Genomic DNA, 15104 nt, shown 5'->3' on the forward strand with positions numbered 1-15104 from the left:
ACACACACCAGTGACAACCAAGGGGGCCGTCCTGGCAGAGCTAGGCAGGGGCAGATCCCTGACAGACAGATGTGGAGCCATTTCTGGTATCACGGGCAGTTGCTTTATTCCAATAGCTCAGGCCATCTGTACAAACACCTGGGAGGGGGGAAGTCAGCTCTCCGTGTCACGGATGGGGAAACAAACTCAGAGAAGCAGCACTTTTATCTGGCCCCCGAGGCTTGGCACAGAGGTATAGGAAGGACAGCATATTAAAAAACAGAGACATTACTTTGCCAACAAAGGTCCATCTAGTCAAAGATATGGTTTTTCCAGTAGTCATATATGGATGTAAGAGTTGGACTATAAAGAACTGATGCTTTTTGGAGAAGGAAATGGCAACCCAGTCCGGTATTCTTGCCTGGAAAAGTCCATGGACAGAGGAGCCTGGCGGGCTGCAGTCCATGGGGTTACATGACTGAGCATGTGTGCACGAGGGTGGAGGGAGATGGGTTGGTAGCAATAAAGTGGTAGAACTGAAAAAAAAAAAAAAAAGAATTGATGCTTTTGAACTGTGGTGTTAGAGAAGACTCTTGAGAGTCTGTTGGACTGCAAGGAGATCCAACCAGTCCATTCTAAGGGAAATCAGTCCTGAATATTCATTGGAAGGACCGAGGCTGAAGCTGAAACTCCAATACTTTGGCCACCTGATGGGAAGAACTGACTCAGTGGAAAAGACCCTGATGCTGGGAAAGATTGAAGGCAGGAGGAGAAGAGGACAACAGAGGATGAGATGGTTGGATGGCATCACCAACTCCATGGACATGAGTTTGAGTAAACTCCCGGATGGACAGGGAGGCCTGGTGTGCTGTAGTCCATGGAGTCGCAAAGAGTCGGACACCACTGAGCAACTGAGCTGAACTGATAGGAAGGAAAGTAGGCTGAGCTCCCATCAGACCCCGGCTCGGACCAGGATTAGAGAAGAGCCTGGGAAGGGCAGGGAAGGAGGAAGCCCAGTCCTCATTTGAGGTCACACATCCAACCATAGACAGATTCCAAAGTCAGGCCTCTGGGGCAGCTGAGACCCCAGACAAAGATGTTCACTGAGAGCACAGCAGGACCCGTCAGGAGTTGGGGGCTGTTGGGCTGCCCACCGGCTCCAGGTGGGGTGGCTGCGGGGTCTCCTCTCCTCCCTGTAGCTGGCTGGGAGCCACACTGCTGGTCTCAGTCCCAGGGGCCTCTGCTTCACCCCGATACCACTGGCCAAAGCTGGGGGGAGAGCCAAGAGGTGCTTTGAGCCTGGCTGCCAGGGAGGTCAAGGACAGGGGCTGAGGGTGGCAGGGGGAGCTGTCAAAAGGGGCCCCAGAGCAAGAAAGGGCAGCATGAGGCAGGGGGCGGTAAGGGGCCACCAGAGGAGCAGGAGGGGATGGGCATGCTACTCACTTGGGGCAGCAGGAGGGAAGGTGGGCCCCTCCACCCCCACCCCTACCACATTTGTCCTTCCTCTTCCCTCAACATACAAACTCCGTATTCTGGACTCAGGGGCTGGGGGTTCAGAATGGTCTCCCTTATCGCTGGAGAGCAGGAGCCATGAGCCATCCTCATCGTCACTGAGGCAGAGAAGAGAGAAGAGAGGAGAGGAGACGTGAGGGTCCTTCATCAAGGCCCTGAGGGCCAAGGGGAGTCCACTGTGTTCAGTCTTCCGTGTAGTCCCGAGGAGCAGGAAGGGGAGGACAGAGCGACTTTGGGGCCCCCACAGCTGGAGTGAGGGAAACTGAATCACTTTGCTGTACGCCTGAAACCATCACACAACACTGTTAATCCACTATACGCCAACATAAAAAGTTAAGGAAAGCTAGAGAGAAGGAAAATCTGGGGAGACAGAGGACATCTTGAGGCTTTTATTTTCTAGCCAGATACATAGCAGGCCGCGGACAGGGTCTGCAGCTACAGCCTTACCTTTACCTGTCTGAGAACAAACATGCAGCCAAGACAAGAAACCAAAGAAAGTGAAAACCGACTGTGGAGAAGCAGAGTCAGGATGTGCAGCGAGCAGGGCAGGTGGGAGCACCTGTGATCCAGGGAGAAGGCGGTGGGCTCAGGACAGCAGGCTTGGGGAGGTGACCAGGCCAGGTTAGCAGGTTCCAGAGGTGGCTAAGCTAGGTGACAAGCACAGTCTGAGGCAGTGGGTTCAGAAGGTGACCAGGCTCGGTGGGAACGGAGGCCGGGCCTTACCTGCTCTCAGCTTCCTCTGGAGTCCCTAACATTTTGGCCTTGATCTTCTTCCGCTGCTTCTTGACAGCTACCTTCATGGCTTCAAGCAGAAGCCCAGGGACCCGGTGGTCTGTGAGCAGCTCCCTACAGAGGAGGAGGAAGGGCAGAGACAAAGCAGTGGGGATGCTAAGAATAGGTCTGGACCCAAGTACTGTGCATGTTGTTGCCCCTTTTGGGAACACTCTGCCTTGCCGCCCTAAGCTCAGGTGTCACCTCTCCTCGGAGTTCTTCCTTGACAGCCACTGCTGCTGACCCTCAGCACTGGCCCTCCCCCGTGTGGAAGAAGATCGGGGAGGGCAGGGGCTATATGACTCACGTCCTCCAGTGCCCAGCACGATGGGTGGCACATGACACCCTGGACATATCAACCACTCAAAGAATGAGGCGGGTGAACCGAGGCCAGGGAACAGGTGCACCTGGCGCCCCCGCCTCCGGGCCCTGCCCGGCGGCCTCACCGCTGGAAGTAGGCCAGCTCCTCCTTCAGCAGGAACACGTTGGCTTTGAGCTCATTCCGCTCCTGAAGGATCTGCTGAACCTCCTCTCGACTGAAGCCGCACTGCCCTGCCTTGGCGGGGAGCCCTGGCGGCGGCGGGGCATCCGCCTGTGGAAGGACAGGCTTGGTCAGGGGGCGCCTCGGTTGGACAGCGATGCGAGAGGACTGGCAGGGAGACTTGGGAGGCCAGGGCGCTACCATGGGTGCCAGGCCGGGGCTCTGGCTGAGAGTAGGGGCGGAGGCCGGCTGGCGGCGCACACTAGTAACCACCTTCCAGCTAGCCTGTTGGCCCTGCTACGTACAGCAGAACTTTCCCGAGTGCCCACCGAGAGCCGGACTGGTCCCTCATCGGGCACTCACCGGGTCCTCGGGGGTCCCCGGGGCTCTTGTGCCCGCGGCCGCTCGCTCGGACTCCCGCCTCTGCTCGCACCCGGGCCCCGCGGCCTGGCCCTGCACCGGCTCCGGAGGCGGCTCCATGGCCGCTTCGCGCCGCTGCTCTCGTTCGCTCTCGCGGTCCCGCGCAGCGCGCAGCTGGGCTTGTACCGCGGCCAACTTCTGCCGCAACTCCGCATTCACCAGCAGGAGGCGCTGCAGCTGCTCCTGCAACTGTGGGCGGAGCCAAGGGGCTGGTGGGCGGGGCGCCCGAGGGCCGGCAGGGCCCCGCGCCCCGCACGTTGCCCCGCCCCGCCCTCACCGCCTCGGTCTCCTGGCTTCGCTGCAGCAGGTCGCGGTTGTACGCCCGGAGTTCGTCCCTCTGGCGGTCGGTCACCTCTTTGAGCTGCCGCAGCAGAGCGTGCTCCTCTGAGGAAGGGGAGTTCTCAACAGCGGGCCCGCAGGGGGAAGCCCTGAGCCGCCCCGACCACGGAGCCCCGCAGGCCGGCACTCACCCTGTGGTCTAGAGCGCAGCTCTCTGTGGAGGCGCTCGTTCTCCTCTCGTAGCCGCCGCAGCTCGAGTTCTGCCTGCTGCGCGGATACCTGCAGCTGGGGAGGCGACGCTGTTAAGGTCAGCCCCCGCTGGCCCGGCGGGCGCCTGGGGAAGGGCGCCGTGACTCACCGAGTCTGGGGCGGGCCCCACGGCCGCCTTTTCCAGGAGCTCCAGCGCCTGCACCACCAGCGGCACGAGCCCGGCCGCCGCCTCCGGCCCGAAGCGGCGCGCCAGCTCCTGCAGCTCAGCGCCCAGGGCCCCCGCTAGGTGGTACACGAGCTCCGCGGCCGTCCCCGACCCCGCGGCCACCCGAGACCCCCAGCCATGCGCCCCAGGCACCGCCCTTCTGGGCTCCATGTCCGCCGTAGGCGACCAGGGGTGCGACACCCTCCTCCCTCAACTGGGGCAGGAAAAAGCCAATCAGTCCAGGCCCAGGAAGCAGCTTAGGACAGTCGAGGGCGGGGTAGAAGCGACAAGGGAGGAGCGATTCAGGGAAAATGCTGGAACAGACTCAGGGCTCTGGACCCTGTCCTGTTAAAGCCCCCAAGGTCACAGGAAGTAGGACATTCCGGCCAGGCGTCCAGGAGCTGAGGCCCAGGGCTGTAAGTGGTCACTTCTGTCAAGCCCTCCCCAGTGTCCACACCAGGCTCCACCCCTGTGTCTAGAGTCATGGGGCCTGACTTGGCTGCCAGCTCTCCGCCAAGAGGTGAGTGGTAGGAGGGCTGTCACTGACCTCAGCCAGTGGCAGTCAACTGTCCAGCCACGTGCCTGTTTCCAGGACAGGCTGAGAGTCACACAAAGCTTAAGGGGCTAAGCTGGGCTCTACAGCTACCGAGAACAAGCCAGGAGCTTCTACACTCAAGAGAGTGACTGCTCCAAGAGATGCTGAAAAGCGGTGAGGGTTTACAATGCTGAGGGTTTACAAGTATCTGGGGGAAAACTGGCAAATGTGGTCACAGCAGCAGGGGTGTGAAAACCCAACTCCCCTTCAGCTCACTGAGCTTAGAGGATATTTATGCCCACAGCTCCGAACAGGGGGCCTCAGGGCTCAGTCCAGCAGCTTGCTGTGAACACGTCCAGCCTCTGCCATCCCTACACCCAGAATCTGAGCTCAGGGGAAAAGAAGCTTCAAAACCTCCTATTTATACAAAATTTATTATTATCCTTTTTCACAATTACAAGTCACCAGGAGGTCAACAACATCACAAGCACAAAAGAGAGGAAAAAAGGGCCAAGCTGCTGAATGTCACCAGCTTGTCTGTGGGGTCACAGGCTCTAGCCCTGACCAGAGGCTGGAGCAGGAGATGAGGAGACGACTACGCATAGAGGTCCTCTCGGTCCGCAGAGTAGACCTCGCCCTCCTGCAGGAGAGCGAAGTTAAGGAAGTGGGAGGGCCGGTGCACCTCGTGGTAGAACTCTTTGGGGTTTGCCAGCTGCAGCTCGTACTTCATGTTGGGATCATGCCGGACACCTTGGAGTAGAAGGAAGAGGCCAGCGTTGACAAGGTCCACCTGCCTCACCCAGCCTGGGTCCCTGGGCCATCTCTAAACCAGAATCTGGGCCCAAGTGCTAAGGGTGGTGGCCTAACCTCATCCCCACTTTCCTGTGCACCCCTGCCCCCACCGCACACCCTGGCCCACATACCCATGAAGTTGTAGTTCCACGAGGACTGGGCAGGGACCATAAAGAAGCCAAGGAAGCGATCCGACAGTAGCATCTGGACTCTCTCGTAGTGCGAGGGTAGGTAGCCCTTGGGGTTGTTGCCCTTATCTGTGTTCTGGCGGCCCCATTCATAGCCACTGGGAGTCAGCTTGTAGGCTGTCAGGGTGCAGGACCCTGGTGTGAAGCTGGAAGAGGAATGAGGACAGAGTCAGAGCTAAGGCCACCATTCTGGGCCCTGGCCCGCAATGCCTCCCATCACCCTTCCTCCCAAGGGGGCTCAAGCCCACCTGCAGGTGATGATAATGGTCTTTTCGCCATCCCAAGATGGGTTGTCGGCCATGATCTTGGCATGGGTGGTGACATCCTGGGGTGACAGCTGGGGAGACTCGTTGGGCTGAGTGTGGATCCAACCTAAAGGTTCCATCTCCTATAGGAATAGCGAAGGAAAGCTACTTAGGGCCCAGGAACCCCACCCATGAGAGTAAAACCTCTGCCTTCCCTCCACCACCCTGAGAGCAGGAAGCCGCAGCCCTCCCACTTCCTCCACTAACCTTGAGGTACTCGTGCTGGGGCAGCTGGCCAGGCAGGTGCACCGTCTGGTGCGTGCCCCACTGTGGCACCATCACGATGCAGCGGATCTCCTTTACCTGGGGGTTATCTGGTGGGCTCACCCCATACAGGTATCCTGCAATCTGGAGACAAGGGGGTCAAGAACCAAAGAGATTCTTAGTACCAGCTTTGTGCTTAATTCCCTTCTCCAGGACAAGGACAGAGTTCCTCAAAATGTGGCCAGAATCTCCTGCATTAAAAAAGCCTGGGGGTGCTTATTCAAAATGTTAAACACGGACCTCATCTCAGACTTAATCACATCAGAATCTTGAGTGGGGTCCAGGAATCGGCACTCCTCACACATTCCCCAGTTGATTATTTAAGTATTTAAGTACAGTATCCATAAACAAATGAGCACACAAGCACATAGCTCAGGCATTCAACAAGTTGTACACATCTGTAAATCCACAGCACTGTTTCCACCACCGGTTTCTCTTTAAAACTACCTTGAAACTCTTTGCTCAGTCTTTTAGTTATCTTTTATTTCTTCCTGTTTTTGTCTTTTGTGGTACTCTTTGTCACACACAAGTTAATCATTTTGATGATGCTTTTGTGCTGTGTATCTTATTTAAGATTATTCCATCACTAAAACAATATTTTCTTCTAATACTATACTAGAGTTTAGTATTTTATATCCAGATTTTTATTCCACCTGGATTTTACTTCTGTAAGTGCTACAAAGTAGGGATCAAGTCTCCTTTTGCTGATTATTTCAATGTCATAAAACACAATCCCACAGATGAAGTGGAATCCTCAAATGATACACCTGATTTATTGTATACACATGAATCTTTTTCTGACTATATGATACTTCATTCTGTATACACATTGAATCTGGTTCTGACTATATGATACTTCCTTCCAATAACTTCTAGGCCAATCACACATCATCCTCTCAATTGCCACAGCTTTATAATGCTTTGGTATCTGGTAGGGGCCAAAAGCTTCCTCCCTGTTTTGGCTATCCTTATATATACTTTACTCATCCATGAATTTCAAAACATCACCTCCAGTTCCAGGAAATCTCAGGTGAGTTTTAGGCTCATAAATGCTTAGCACACACTGTGGCCTAGTTGGACAAACATACTCACCTGGGCCCGAAGGTCAGATATGCAGATAAACTTCTTAAGCACGTTCTTGGGAAGGATATAGGTGTACCCAGTCTCCTTGATGTCATCAGATGAAACATAGATGTGATTGGTCCTTAGGTGCAGGTTGGCGGCAGAGATGGCCCTAAAAACAGGCAGGGAATGTTGGCATTTCTCAACTCAAGCACCTCATGCAGCACCGACAGGCCTTCCCATCCCCACCCCTCTGCCCCGTGCACTACCTGACCCTCCATTCAGTCTTAGAGGAGAAAGTCTGGGTCTCGTAGTTGCTGGTGGTAGAGGTGATGATTTCGTCACCATGCTTGTTGACAGTGCGAGTCTGGGTTGCAGTCAGCTGCGACTGTTCCTTGGTCTGCTTCTCAATCTCAGCGATCTGCTGCCGCTGCTGTGATGGTGCTGAGATCTCCATCCCCAGGATGATGTCCCGAATTTCTGACTGTGTCAGCGATGCCACATTCACACTGTGGGGACAGTGTGAGTCACACCACAATGATCCCTTCCCTTGGTCACTTATACCCCTAACTGCAAGCTTGTTAACTGGGTGAGAAACGGAGCCCATACGTACCCTGACCCCAGACAATCCTAAGTGATGCTTATACAGCAAGTGTGAAGTGGAAATACACTAATATGGATCAGATTTGTCACATCCCAAGCTGACCCTATGCCTGTACACCTTTTGATCATGCTCAAACCAGATTTAGCATCCACACCTCCCACTCTACCTCAACAAAAAGTGCCCTGAAACTGGAAAAACTTTCAAAAACGAAAATGCTGGAACAAGTTCTCAGAGTTGACACGTCAGTCACCCTTACCAATGTCTGGAAATCTATGGACATTTTTGGTTGCAAAAATGACAGGGAAAGAGAAAGAAGGAAAGTGTGTGTGTGTTTTATGAGCTGTGGTACTGAGGGGTCTAGGATGTTAGAACTCCCTCTACTGACTGTGTGTGTGTGTGTGTGTGTGTGTGTGTGTGTGTGTTGAGCTGTGGTACTGAGGGGTCTAGGATGTTAGAACTCCCTCTACTGACTGTGTGTGTGTGTGTGTGTGTGTGTGTGTGTTGAGCTGTGGTACTGAGGGGTCTAGGATGTTAGAACTCCCTCTACTGACTGTGTGTGTGTGTGTGTGTGTGTGTGTGTTGAGCTGTGGTACTGAGGGGTCTAGGATGTTAGAACTCCCTCTACTGACTGTGTGTGTGTGTGTGTGTGTGTTGAGCTGTGGTACTGAGGGGTCTAGGATGTTAGAACTCCCTCTACTGACTCTGTGTGTGTGTGTGTGTGTGTGTGTGTGTGTGTGTGTGTGTGTGTGTGTGTGTGTGTTGAGCTGTGGTACTGAGGGGTCTAGGATGTTAGAACTCCCTCTACTGACTGTGTGTGTGTGTGTGTGTGTGTGTGTGTTGAGCTGTGGTACTGAGGGGTCTAGGATGTTAGAACTCCCTCTACTGACTCTGTGTGTGTGTGTGTGTGTGTGTTGAGCTGTGGTACTGAGGGGTCTAGGATGTTAGAACTCCCTCTACTGACTGTGTGTGTGTGTGTGTGTGTGTTGAGCTGTGGTACTGAGGGGTCTAGGATGTTAGAACTCCCTCTACTGACTGTGTGTGTGTGTGTGTGTGTTGAGCTGTGGTACTGAGGGGTCTAGGATGTTAGAACTCCCTCTACTGACTCTGTGTGTGTGTGTGTGTGTGTGTGTGTGTGTGTGTGTGTGTGTTGAGCTGTGGTACTGAGGGGTCTAGGATGTTAGAACTCCCTCTACTGACTGTGTGTGTGTGTGTGTGTGTGTGTGTGTGTGTGTGTGTTGAGCTGTGGTACTGAGGGGTATGGGATGTTAGAACTCCCTCTACTGCATGGACTGTGTGTGTGTCTGTGTGATGAGCTGTGGTACTGAGGGGTCTGGGATATTAGAACTCCCTGGACTGCATGGACAGTAAAGAAACACCCTGCTCAAAATGCCAACAGTGCCTCTGCTAAGGAACAGTGTCCAAGAGTCAGCTTGAGCCCTGAGACATGGACACTTCCTACACCATCAGAAGACACCACCTATAGGCATCTCCATGACAATTTCTTGAGAATCGTCTTGGCTTAAAATGTTTCGAAAATCCCAGAAAGTATATACTGAGCCGCCTATTTCACCCCTTGTGGCTCTCATCGGTAGCCCCCACCACCACTCACTTGTTTTTCTTGCCGTAGTCAGCCAAGATAAGGTCCTTGAGCTGCACCTCCACCTTGATCCACTCCTCGTCAGTCAGAGTGGGCCAGATATGGTGCGGTTCTGTGATCGTAGTCTTGTCTGGCTTCAGGATCACCTTTGCACGGTCGTTGTTCACGTGCAGGGCGCGCAGAATCAGGATGAGGCGGGAAAAGGCCTGGGGAGAGGTATGGTGGCAAGAGAGGTCAGCTACTGGACATTCTTCCCTCTCTGCCAGCCCATCCCTTTGGAGACTCACACCCTAAGGTGTCCCCCTCACCACAGGCAGGGGCACTGGCCCATCCACAGGTGGATGAGGTGAAAATAGCCCCCCAAGAGGCCTGTGGAGAAAGTTAAGGCACAAGACTTTCTTGTGACTCCAAACCCACTCCTCTCAGAGTGGCACTCCTAGCAAGGTGGTTTCATACCGTGTAAGATGAGATAGTCTTGAGCCAGTCATCATAGAGGTTAAAGAGAACCATCTGCGGCTCAGTGGCTTTAAGGATGAGATCCCCAAACTTCTCCACCTTAAGGCAAGCCTGGAAGGGGAGCTGGAGCTCTGATCCTTTAATCACAATATTGGGGAAGTCCAGCAAGTGCACCTGAGACAAGATCAAGTCCAAGTTTAGAAACAGAGCCAGCAGGTCACAGCCCTCTTTCCTTCTACCTCATTCACCACCTCACCTCCAGTGGATCCAGCATGCCTTTCCTAGTGACAATGATCTGCTTGGGCTGCTCCTCCACGGGCAGAGACCGGATCAGGGCAGCCACCTCCTCAGCTGTCTTCCATTTAGCCAACTAATAAACAAGAGAGGAGGACAGAGAAATTGAGTCTCCGCCCTCCCAGGTCAGCTAGAACAGAACATCCCAGTCTTGAAACACTTACCCTATGTCTCTACTGCATGCTACTAACTGTTAGGTGCTCAAGAGCTATAGAAAAATGTCCAATTGTCTTGCCCCAAAGGATGTTTCAACCTAGCTGGCCAGACAAAACTCATACAGCCTAGTGTTTGATTATACACACATTATGTCAGCAACAAAAGAAATTAAGGCTAAAGGTCACAAAAAGCTGCACAAAGAAAGAAGTCTTGAGGAATGAGTAAGACAGTGATTAACAGAGCTAAGAGAAGAGTTCATTCTAGCAAAGCCACAGAGGCGGAGATGTTCACCAGGGTTTGGGATACCAGGATCCTGGACTGACTGCCAGAGGGCACATGCTACAGAGGAAGAGAAACTGTGGCTGGACAAATGACAGCCTACCTAGATATTAAGTATCTAGAAAACCAAAAAGTTAACTTAGTAAGAAGTAAGGGGTTACCAAAGGCTTTGAGGTAGAGAAGAGATTTGGTGAAACCGACATTTTAAGAGTGTGTGTTCCCTTTAGAAAGATGATTTCCCATAGCCTTCTTCAAGATAGGTTAGAGACCAATTATTCTTGGACTTCCTACAAGAAGAACACTTCTCAAGTTAAGTAATTCAGGGGGAAAAGTGTAAATGAGATACCCTCAAATTTGCAAAAAGAGAAATACAGAGATTCTCTCTCACACATCCACCCAATACCAAAGAATAAGAGGCAGCAAGGTTCTACAGCCTCTCTACCCTTTAACAGGCTCACCTGCCCCAAACGCTTCTGTCCAGCCCACACAGATGTGTGAATTATCTTGAGAAACAGCTGCCCTGTGCGTGGGTTGAAGATGAAGATGGCCCCATTGATGGGCTTGGTGGTCAAGTTCCCTTCAAAGGTCTAAAGAATGGTTACATCAGTTAGCACAGTCTAGACACAATCAGCCTGCCTTCCTTCCAGTATGCACACATTTGCCCAGTCACCCTCCCATAGGCATATACAAAGCCCCACACATCCACATGCGTCTAACTCTCACCTTATGGATAGTCACTCTGTAGACATTAGTGTCATCCACAAACCAAATAATCTGGTTGGAGAAGAGCTCACCGTAGTTCTGAGAGGACAGATAGGGCTCAGTGGGCTCAGAAGAATAGAGCTGCAGCCCCTTACGGATCCGTTCACGTAACACATACAAGGCAGGATTTGCCTTCATGATCTTGGCCATGGCCTGCTGTATGAGAGGCTTGCTGCCGGGGAACCAGTTTCCATAGGCACTGTGAAGGGGGAAGAGGCAAGAGAGATTAAGACCAGACGAGAAGTCCCAGGAACAAGGCAAAATGCAACTACTGAGGAAGAAAAGACTGTTCGCCAGGCTGAGATGAAAGTGTCTGCTCATGTACACAGAGGCAAGGAAGAGTCAGTGACCCAGATGAGCAAACCGGCACCTCACCTGGGCAAACCAAAAAGCACATGTATACTGAAGTATGGGGTGGAGGGAGGGACAAATTAGGAAGCTGATGATAACATATATACCCTACTGTACATAAAACAGATAAATAACAAGGACCTACTGTATAGCACAGATAACTCTACTCAAGACTGTAATAACCTATATGGAATCTGAGACTGAAAAAAGCTGACACAGGCGCATGTATAACTAAGTCACCTTGCTGTGTGCCTGACATGAACACAGCACTGTCCATCGACTACAACAGAAAATAGAAATTAATTAATGGGGTGGGAGAGGGGTTCAAGAGGGAGGGGCCACACAATACCCCACGACCAATTCATGTTGATGACGGCAGAAACCAACACAATGTTGTGAAGCAATTACCCATCAACTAAAAATAACTTTTAAAAATTAAAACAAAGTATGGGGCTGATGAAAAACACATGTTTTTGAGCCTCAACTTACCTATGCAGGTTATATGCCAGGTCAATGGCAATGAGCACACCAGTGGGTGAAGGGTAGATACTCATGTTGTCTGTGGTGTAGTCCAAGAACTTGGCCCGGGCATAACGCTCGATGTCATGGGAATCATAGTCCCCCCAGCGCAACTGTATGTCAATCCAATACTTCTGAGTGGTGGTGCTATCCATCACATCCCTGAAAGTGGAGAGGGGTCAGGAGTCTAGGCTTCCAGGAAGACATTGGCACAACCAATATCTCCAGAACATCAAGAACTCTCAATTGCTCCGTCTACATCTTAAAACCAACCCCTCCTATTCCAGATCAGCAAGATGCACCAGACAAGCAGCAGACCTGGCTGAAGGTGTTGACAGAATCAGGGGGTAGCACTGGCTTCTAATTAGAAAGAAAGGCAGCCAGGGACAATTTCAAAAGTAGTGCTGCTAGAAAAACAGTAAAATGAAGGTTCCCAGATGCCCAGCGTTGGGTCAAAAGGCACTTACTTAGAGTCAGCCAGCAATGAGGGCCGGGAGACATTCCACTTATAGGATGCAAACAGCAGGATATCTGCACAGGAAGAATTCATCTTATAGGACTTTCGGGGGTGGATTGTCTCCTTCTGAACTGTCTCAATTTCCAGTGCATCCAGTTCCTGATCAAATACCTGGAGGCGAAGGTGGAAAGGTTATGACTGATTATGGAAGCCCGCTTGGAATGGGGGCTGACAGAACTGAAGATAATGGGGCAGCTGGGACCACAACAGAAGTCTCATCCTTGGAGCTGAGGGTGGATTTCCACACCCAAAAAAGCGAGGAAACTGGACTTTCTGTGGCATCCTTTCTCCTCAATTCGGGCGCACCTGACACAAGTCCATAACGATGCTCTCGTGGATCTTCTGCCACAGGTGAGCTCGGAAGATCTGGATGAGAGAGATCTTCAGCGTGGGGATCTTGCCATGCATAAAGATCCCGGTCAGGTCCAGCTGCACCTGAAAGCCCACGTACACCTGACGCGAGAAAGAGAGGTAGAGACTGAGACTCTGGTTCTCAAGAGGTTGAGGAGGGAGAAACCCCTGCTTTTAGCTTCCCATTCCCATGTCTACCAATCACACTCACGTTGGCTCGGTTGATGGTTGGGGACCACCAGAGGGTGAATCTACGATTGGGAATCTGGTTCAATCCTGATCGCTGAGCATTGGTGAGCTTCTTCCACTTCATGGACTCCTCAAAACCACTGGCCTTCTCCCTGGGAAACAGAAGAGATCAGGTAAAGTGATGTCCTGCCATTCCCCAAGAGCACTGCTGACCTCCTGGGGTCTTTGTCTGGGAAACACCACAGTAGGAAACAAAGGCACACGAGGGATGAACTCAAGAGAGCTGTGACATGTCAGAGATCACTGCAGAGAGAAAAGGGGTTTCCCTGGTGGTCCAGTGGTTAAGACTCCACACTTGCAATGCAGGGGGTGCAGGTTTGATCACTGATCAGAGAACTAAGATCCTGCAAGTCCCGTGGCACTGCCAAAAAATAAATTAACGAATAAAAACCAACTAGCAACTGTAAGGAGAGAACAGAATACTCACCAGAAAAGCCCCTCCCAGGTAGGGAAGTAAGTGCCCTTGAAGAGGGTGTGTTCGAGAATGCCTTCCACACCGCCCAGGGCCTGGATCATGTCAGTACGGTAGTTGTTCAGGTTCCAGAGCTTCCCATCATGCCGCTGGTGTGTCCACCAGAAAGGGTTCTGCTTCAAAACCTATAAGGCAAGGCAGATCCAGTCAAGCTTTCAGGAGCCCACTGCCCCAGGTTCCCAGAACAGCCACAGTCCCCTCCAGTACCTGGTACTGTTTAAAGTCAGTTCGAACACGCCAGCCCTTATCATAAGCCAGTGTGTGCCTGTCCTTCTGGAAGAGAGTGTTGATTCGAGGAATGCCACGATCCCATGAATCTTCCAGATCTTCTAGGGTCAGTCGTCTGCCAAGGAAAAAAGATCAAACTTAAATACATATATGAAAAGTTCAGCATTCTTCCCTAGCCAAGGATAAATATGGTCAGATATAGAACCCACTTCCTTGACTCCACACAATACGGCATGCTCTCCCCTGACCTTTAGGCAGGGCTCAAAGGTCACCCCTCCTCCCCTGACAGAACTGCTATACCCTCGTGGATGCCCACCTGTTCTGGGCAATGGCCTCTTGTCTCTTGAGTGCATACTCAGCCCAGACCCGCTGAGAATCAATGAACTCACTCTCCCATGGCTGTATGTAGCGATACAAATTGGGAATCAGCTGGTCTTCTTCATGGCTCATTCCTGAACGGAAGTGTGTGATACCTACATCTGTCTGCTTGGACCACCTGTTGGGGGGCACAACCAAGATTAGAAGAAAAACAAAGGCTAAAAATAAACATCCCCTTTCCCTCAGGGTCTAGCAAGATTCTTAGCAAAGTCCTACCTGAGGTCAGACTGGGGAATGAGCACATGGCCCATTGAGAGCATGCCAAGTCCACCCAACTCCTTAGGCGTGTAGAAAACGACAGGGGGGAATCGACTCGGCATCTTGGAGTTGAGGCCAATCTTGATTCGTGTCTGGATCTTGTTCTCACACTTCACCAGCAAGTCCAGGAGCTCCTGGGTGTTTACCACAGCCTCTCGAAAGTATGTCATAAGGCCAATAAGAGCTGTGTTCCACTTATTCACAATCTGAAGACAGTGAGAAGAAAGTAAATTATCAATAAGTCATTGCAGGGAGAGGGTGTGTGGCTGGGAACCACCAGATACAATTAGCTATATTCTTTTTAGTTCTCAAGAAAGAGTTGAGCTCAATGTCATTAGGGAAGTGTGTATAAATCAAAATCACTATGAGATATACTTAACACCCACTGGAAAGGCGATGAGTGAGTGACAAGTATTAGCAAGGATGTGGAGAAAATACACTTATCATATACTACTAGTGGGAATGTGAAATAGTATAGCCACACTAAAACAGCCTGGCAGTTCTCAAAAGGTTACACAGAGTAACTGTATGACCCAATAATCCTACTCCCAGGTATATACCCAAGAGAAATAAAAACTTATGTCCACACAAAAATGTGTACATGGACTTCCCTGGTGGTCCAGTGGTTAA

General features: G+C 51.8%; 2 protein-coding genes across 3 annotated transcripts in view; both read right to left on the reverse strand.

Moving 5' to 3' along the window:
• Positions 1-80: 80 nt before the first annotated feature.
• RILP (Rab interacting lysosomal protein) lies at positions 81-4266 on the reverse strand. The gene is made up of 8 exons (XM_061143059.1): positions 3801-4266; positions 3634-3727; positions 3441-3547; positions 3107-3352; positions 2709-2854; positions 2215-2337; positions 1500-1589; positions 81-1248 (listed from the first exon to the last, which is right to left on the reverse strand). Exons 1-8 carry the CDS (start codon positions 4026-4028, stop codon positions 1104-1106), a joined length of 1179 nt encoding a protein of 392 aa, XP_060999042.1. The 5' UTR covers positions 4029-4266; the 3' UTR covers positions 81-1103.
• A 541-nt stretch (positions 4267-4807) lies between these two features.
• PRPF8 (pre-mRNA processing factor 8) overlaps positions 4808-15104 on the reverse strand; it is a 33201-nt gene continuing 22904 nt past the window's right edge. For both annotated transcript variants that reach the window (XM_061143060.1, XM_061143061.1), the window contains exons 25-43: positions 14433-14680; positions 14155-14334; positions 13818-13953; positions 13566-13735; positions 13101-13230; positions 12845-12991; positions 12489-12649; positions 11992-12183; positions 11113-11350; positions 10848-10976; positions 9917-10030; positions 9661-9834; positions 9217-9410; positions 7273-7512; positions 7034-7175; positions 5885-6025; positions 5621-5760; positions 5316-5518; positions 4808-5142 (exon numbers count right to left, since the gene is read on the reverse strand). In XM_061143060.1, coding sequence (XP_060999043.1) covers positions 4988-5142; positions 5316-5518; positions 5621-5760; positions 5885-6025; positions 7034-7175; positions 7273-7512; positions 9217-9410; positions 9661-9834; positions 9917-10030; positions 10848-10976; positions 11113-11350; positions 11992-12183; positions 12489-12649; positions 12845-12991; positions 13101-13230; positions 13566-13735; positions 13818-13953; positions 14155-14334; positions 14433-14680 — 3234 coding nt within the window. In that variant the 3' untranslated portion in view covers positions 4808-4987. The remainder of the gene's footprint in view (positions 5143-5315; positions 5519-5620; positions 5761-5884; positions 6026-7033; positions 7176-7272; positions 7513-9216; positions 9411-9660; positions 9835-9916; positions 10031-10847; positions 10977-11112; positions 11351-11991; positions 12184-12488; positions 12650-12844; positions 12992-13100; positions 13231-13565; positions 13736-13817; positions 13954-14154; positions 14335-14432; positions 14681-15104) is intronic.

Source organism: Dama dama, chromosome 5 (assembly GCF_033118175.1).
Source record: "Dama dama isolate Ldn47 chromosome 5, ASM3311817v1, whole genome shotgun sequence".
NCBI lineage: Eukaryota > Metazoa > Chordata > Mammalia > Artiodactyla > Cervidae > Dama > Dama dama.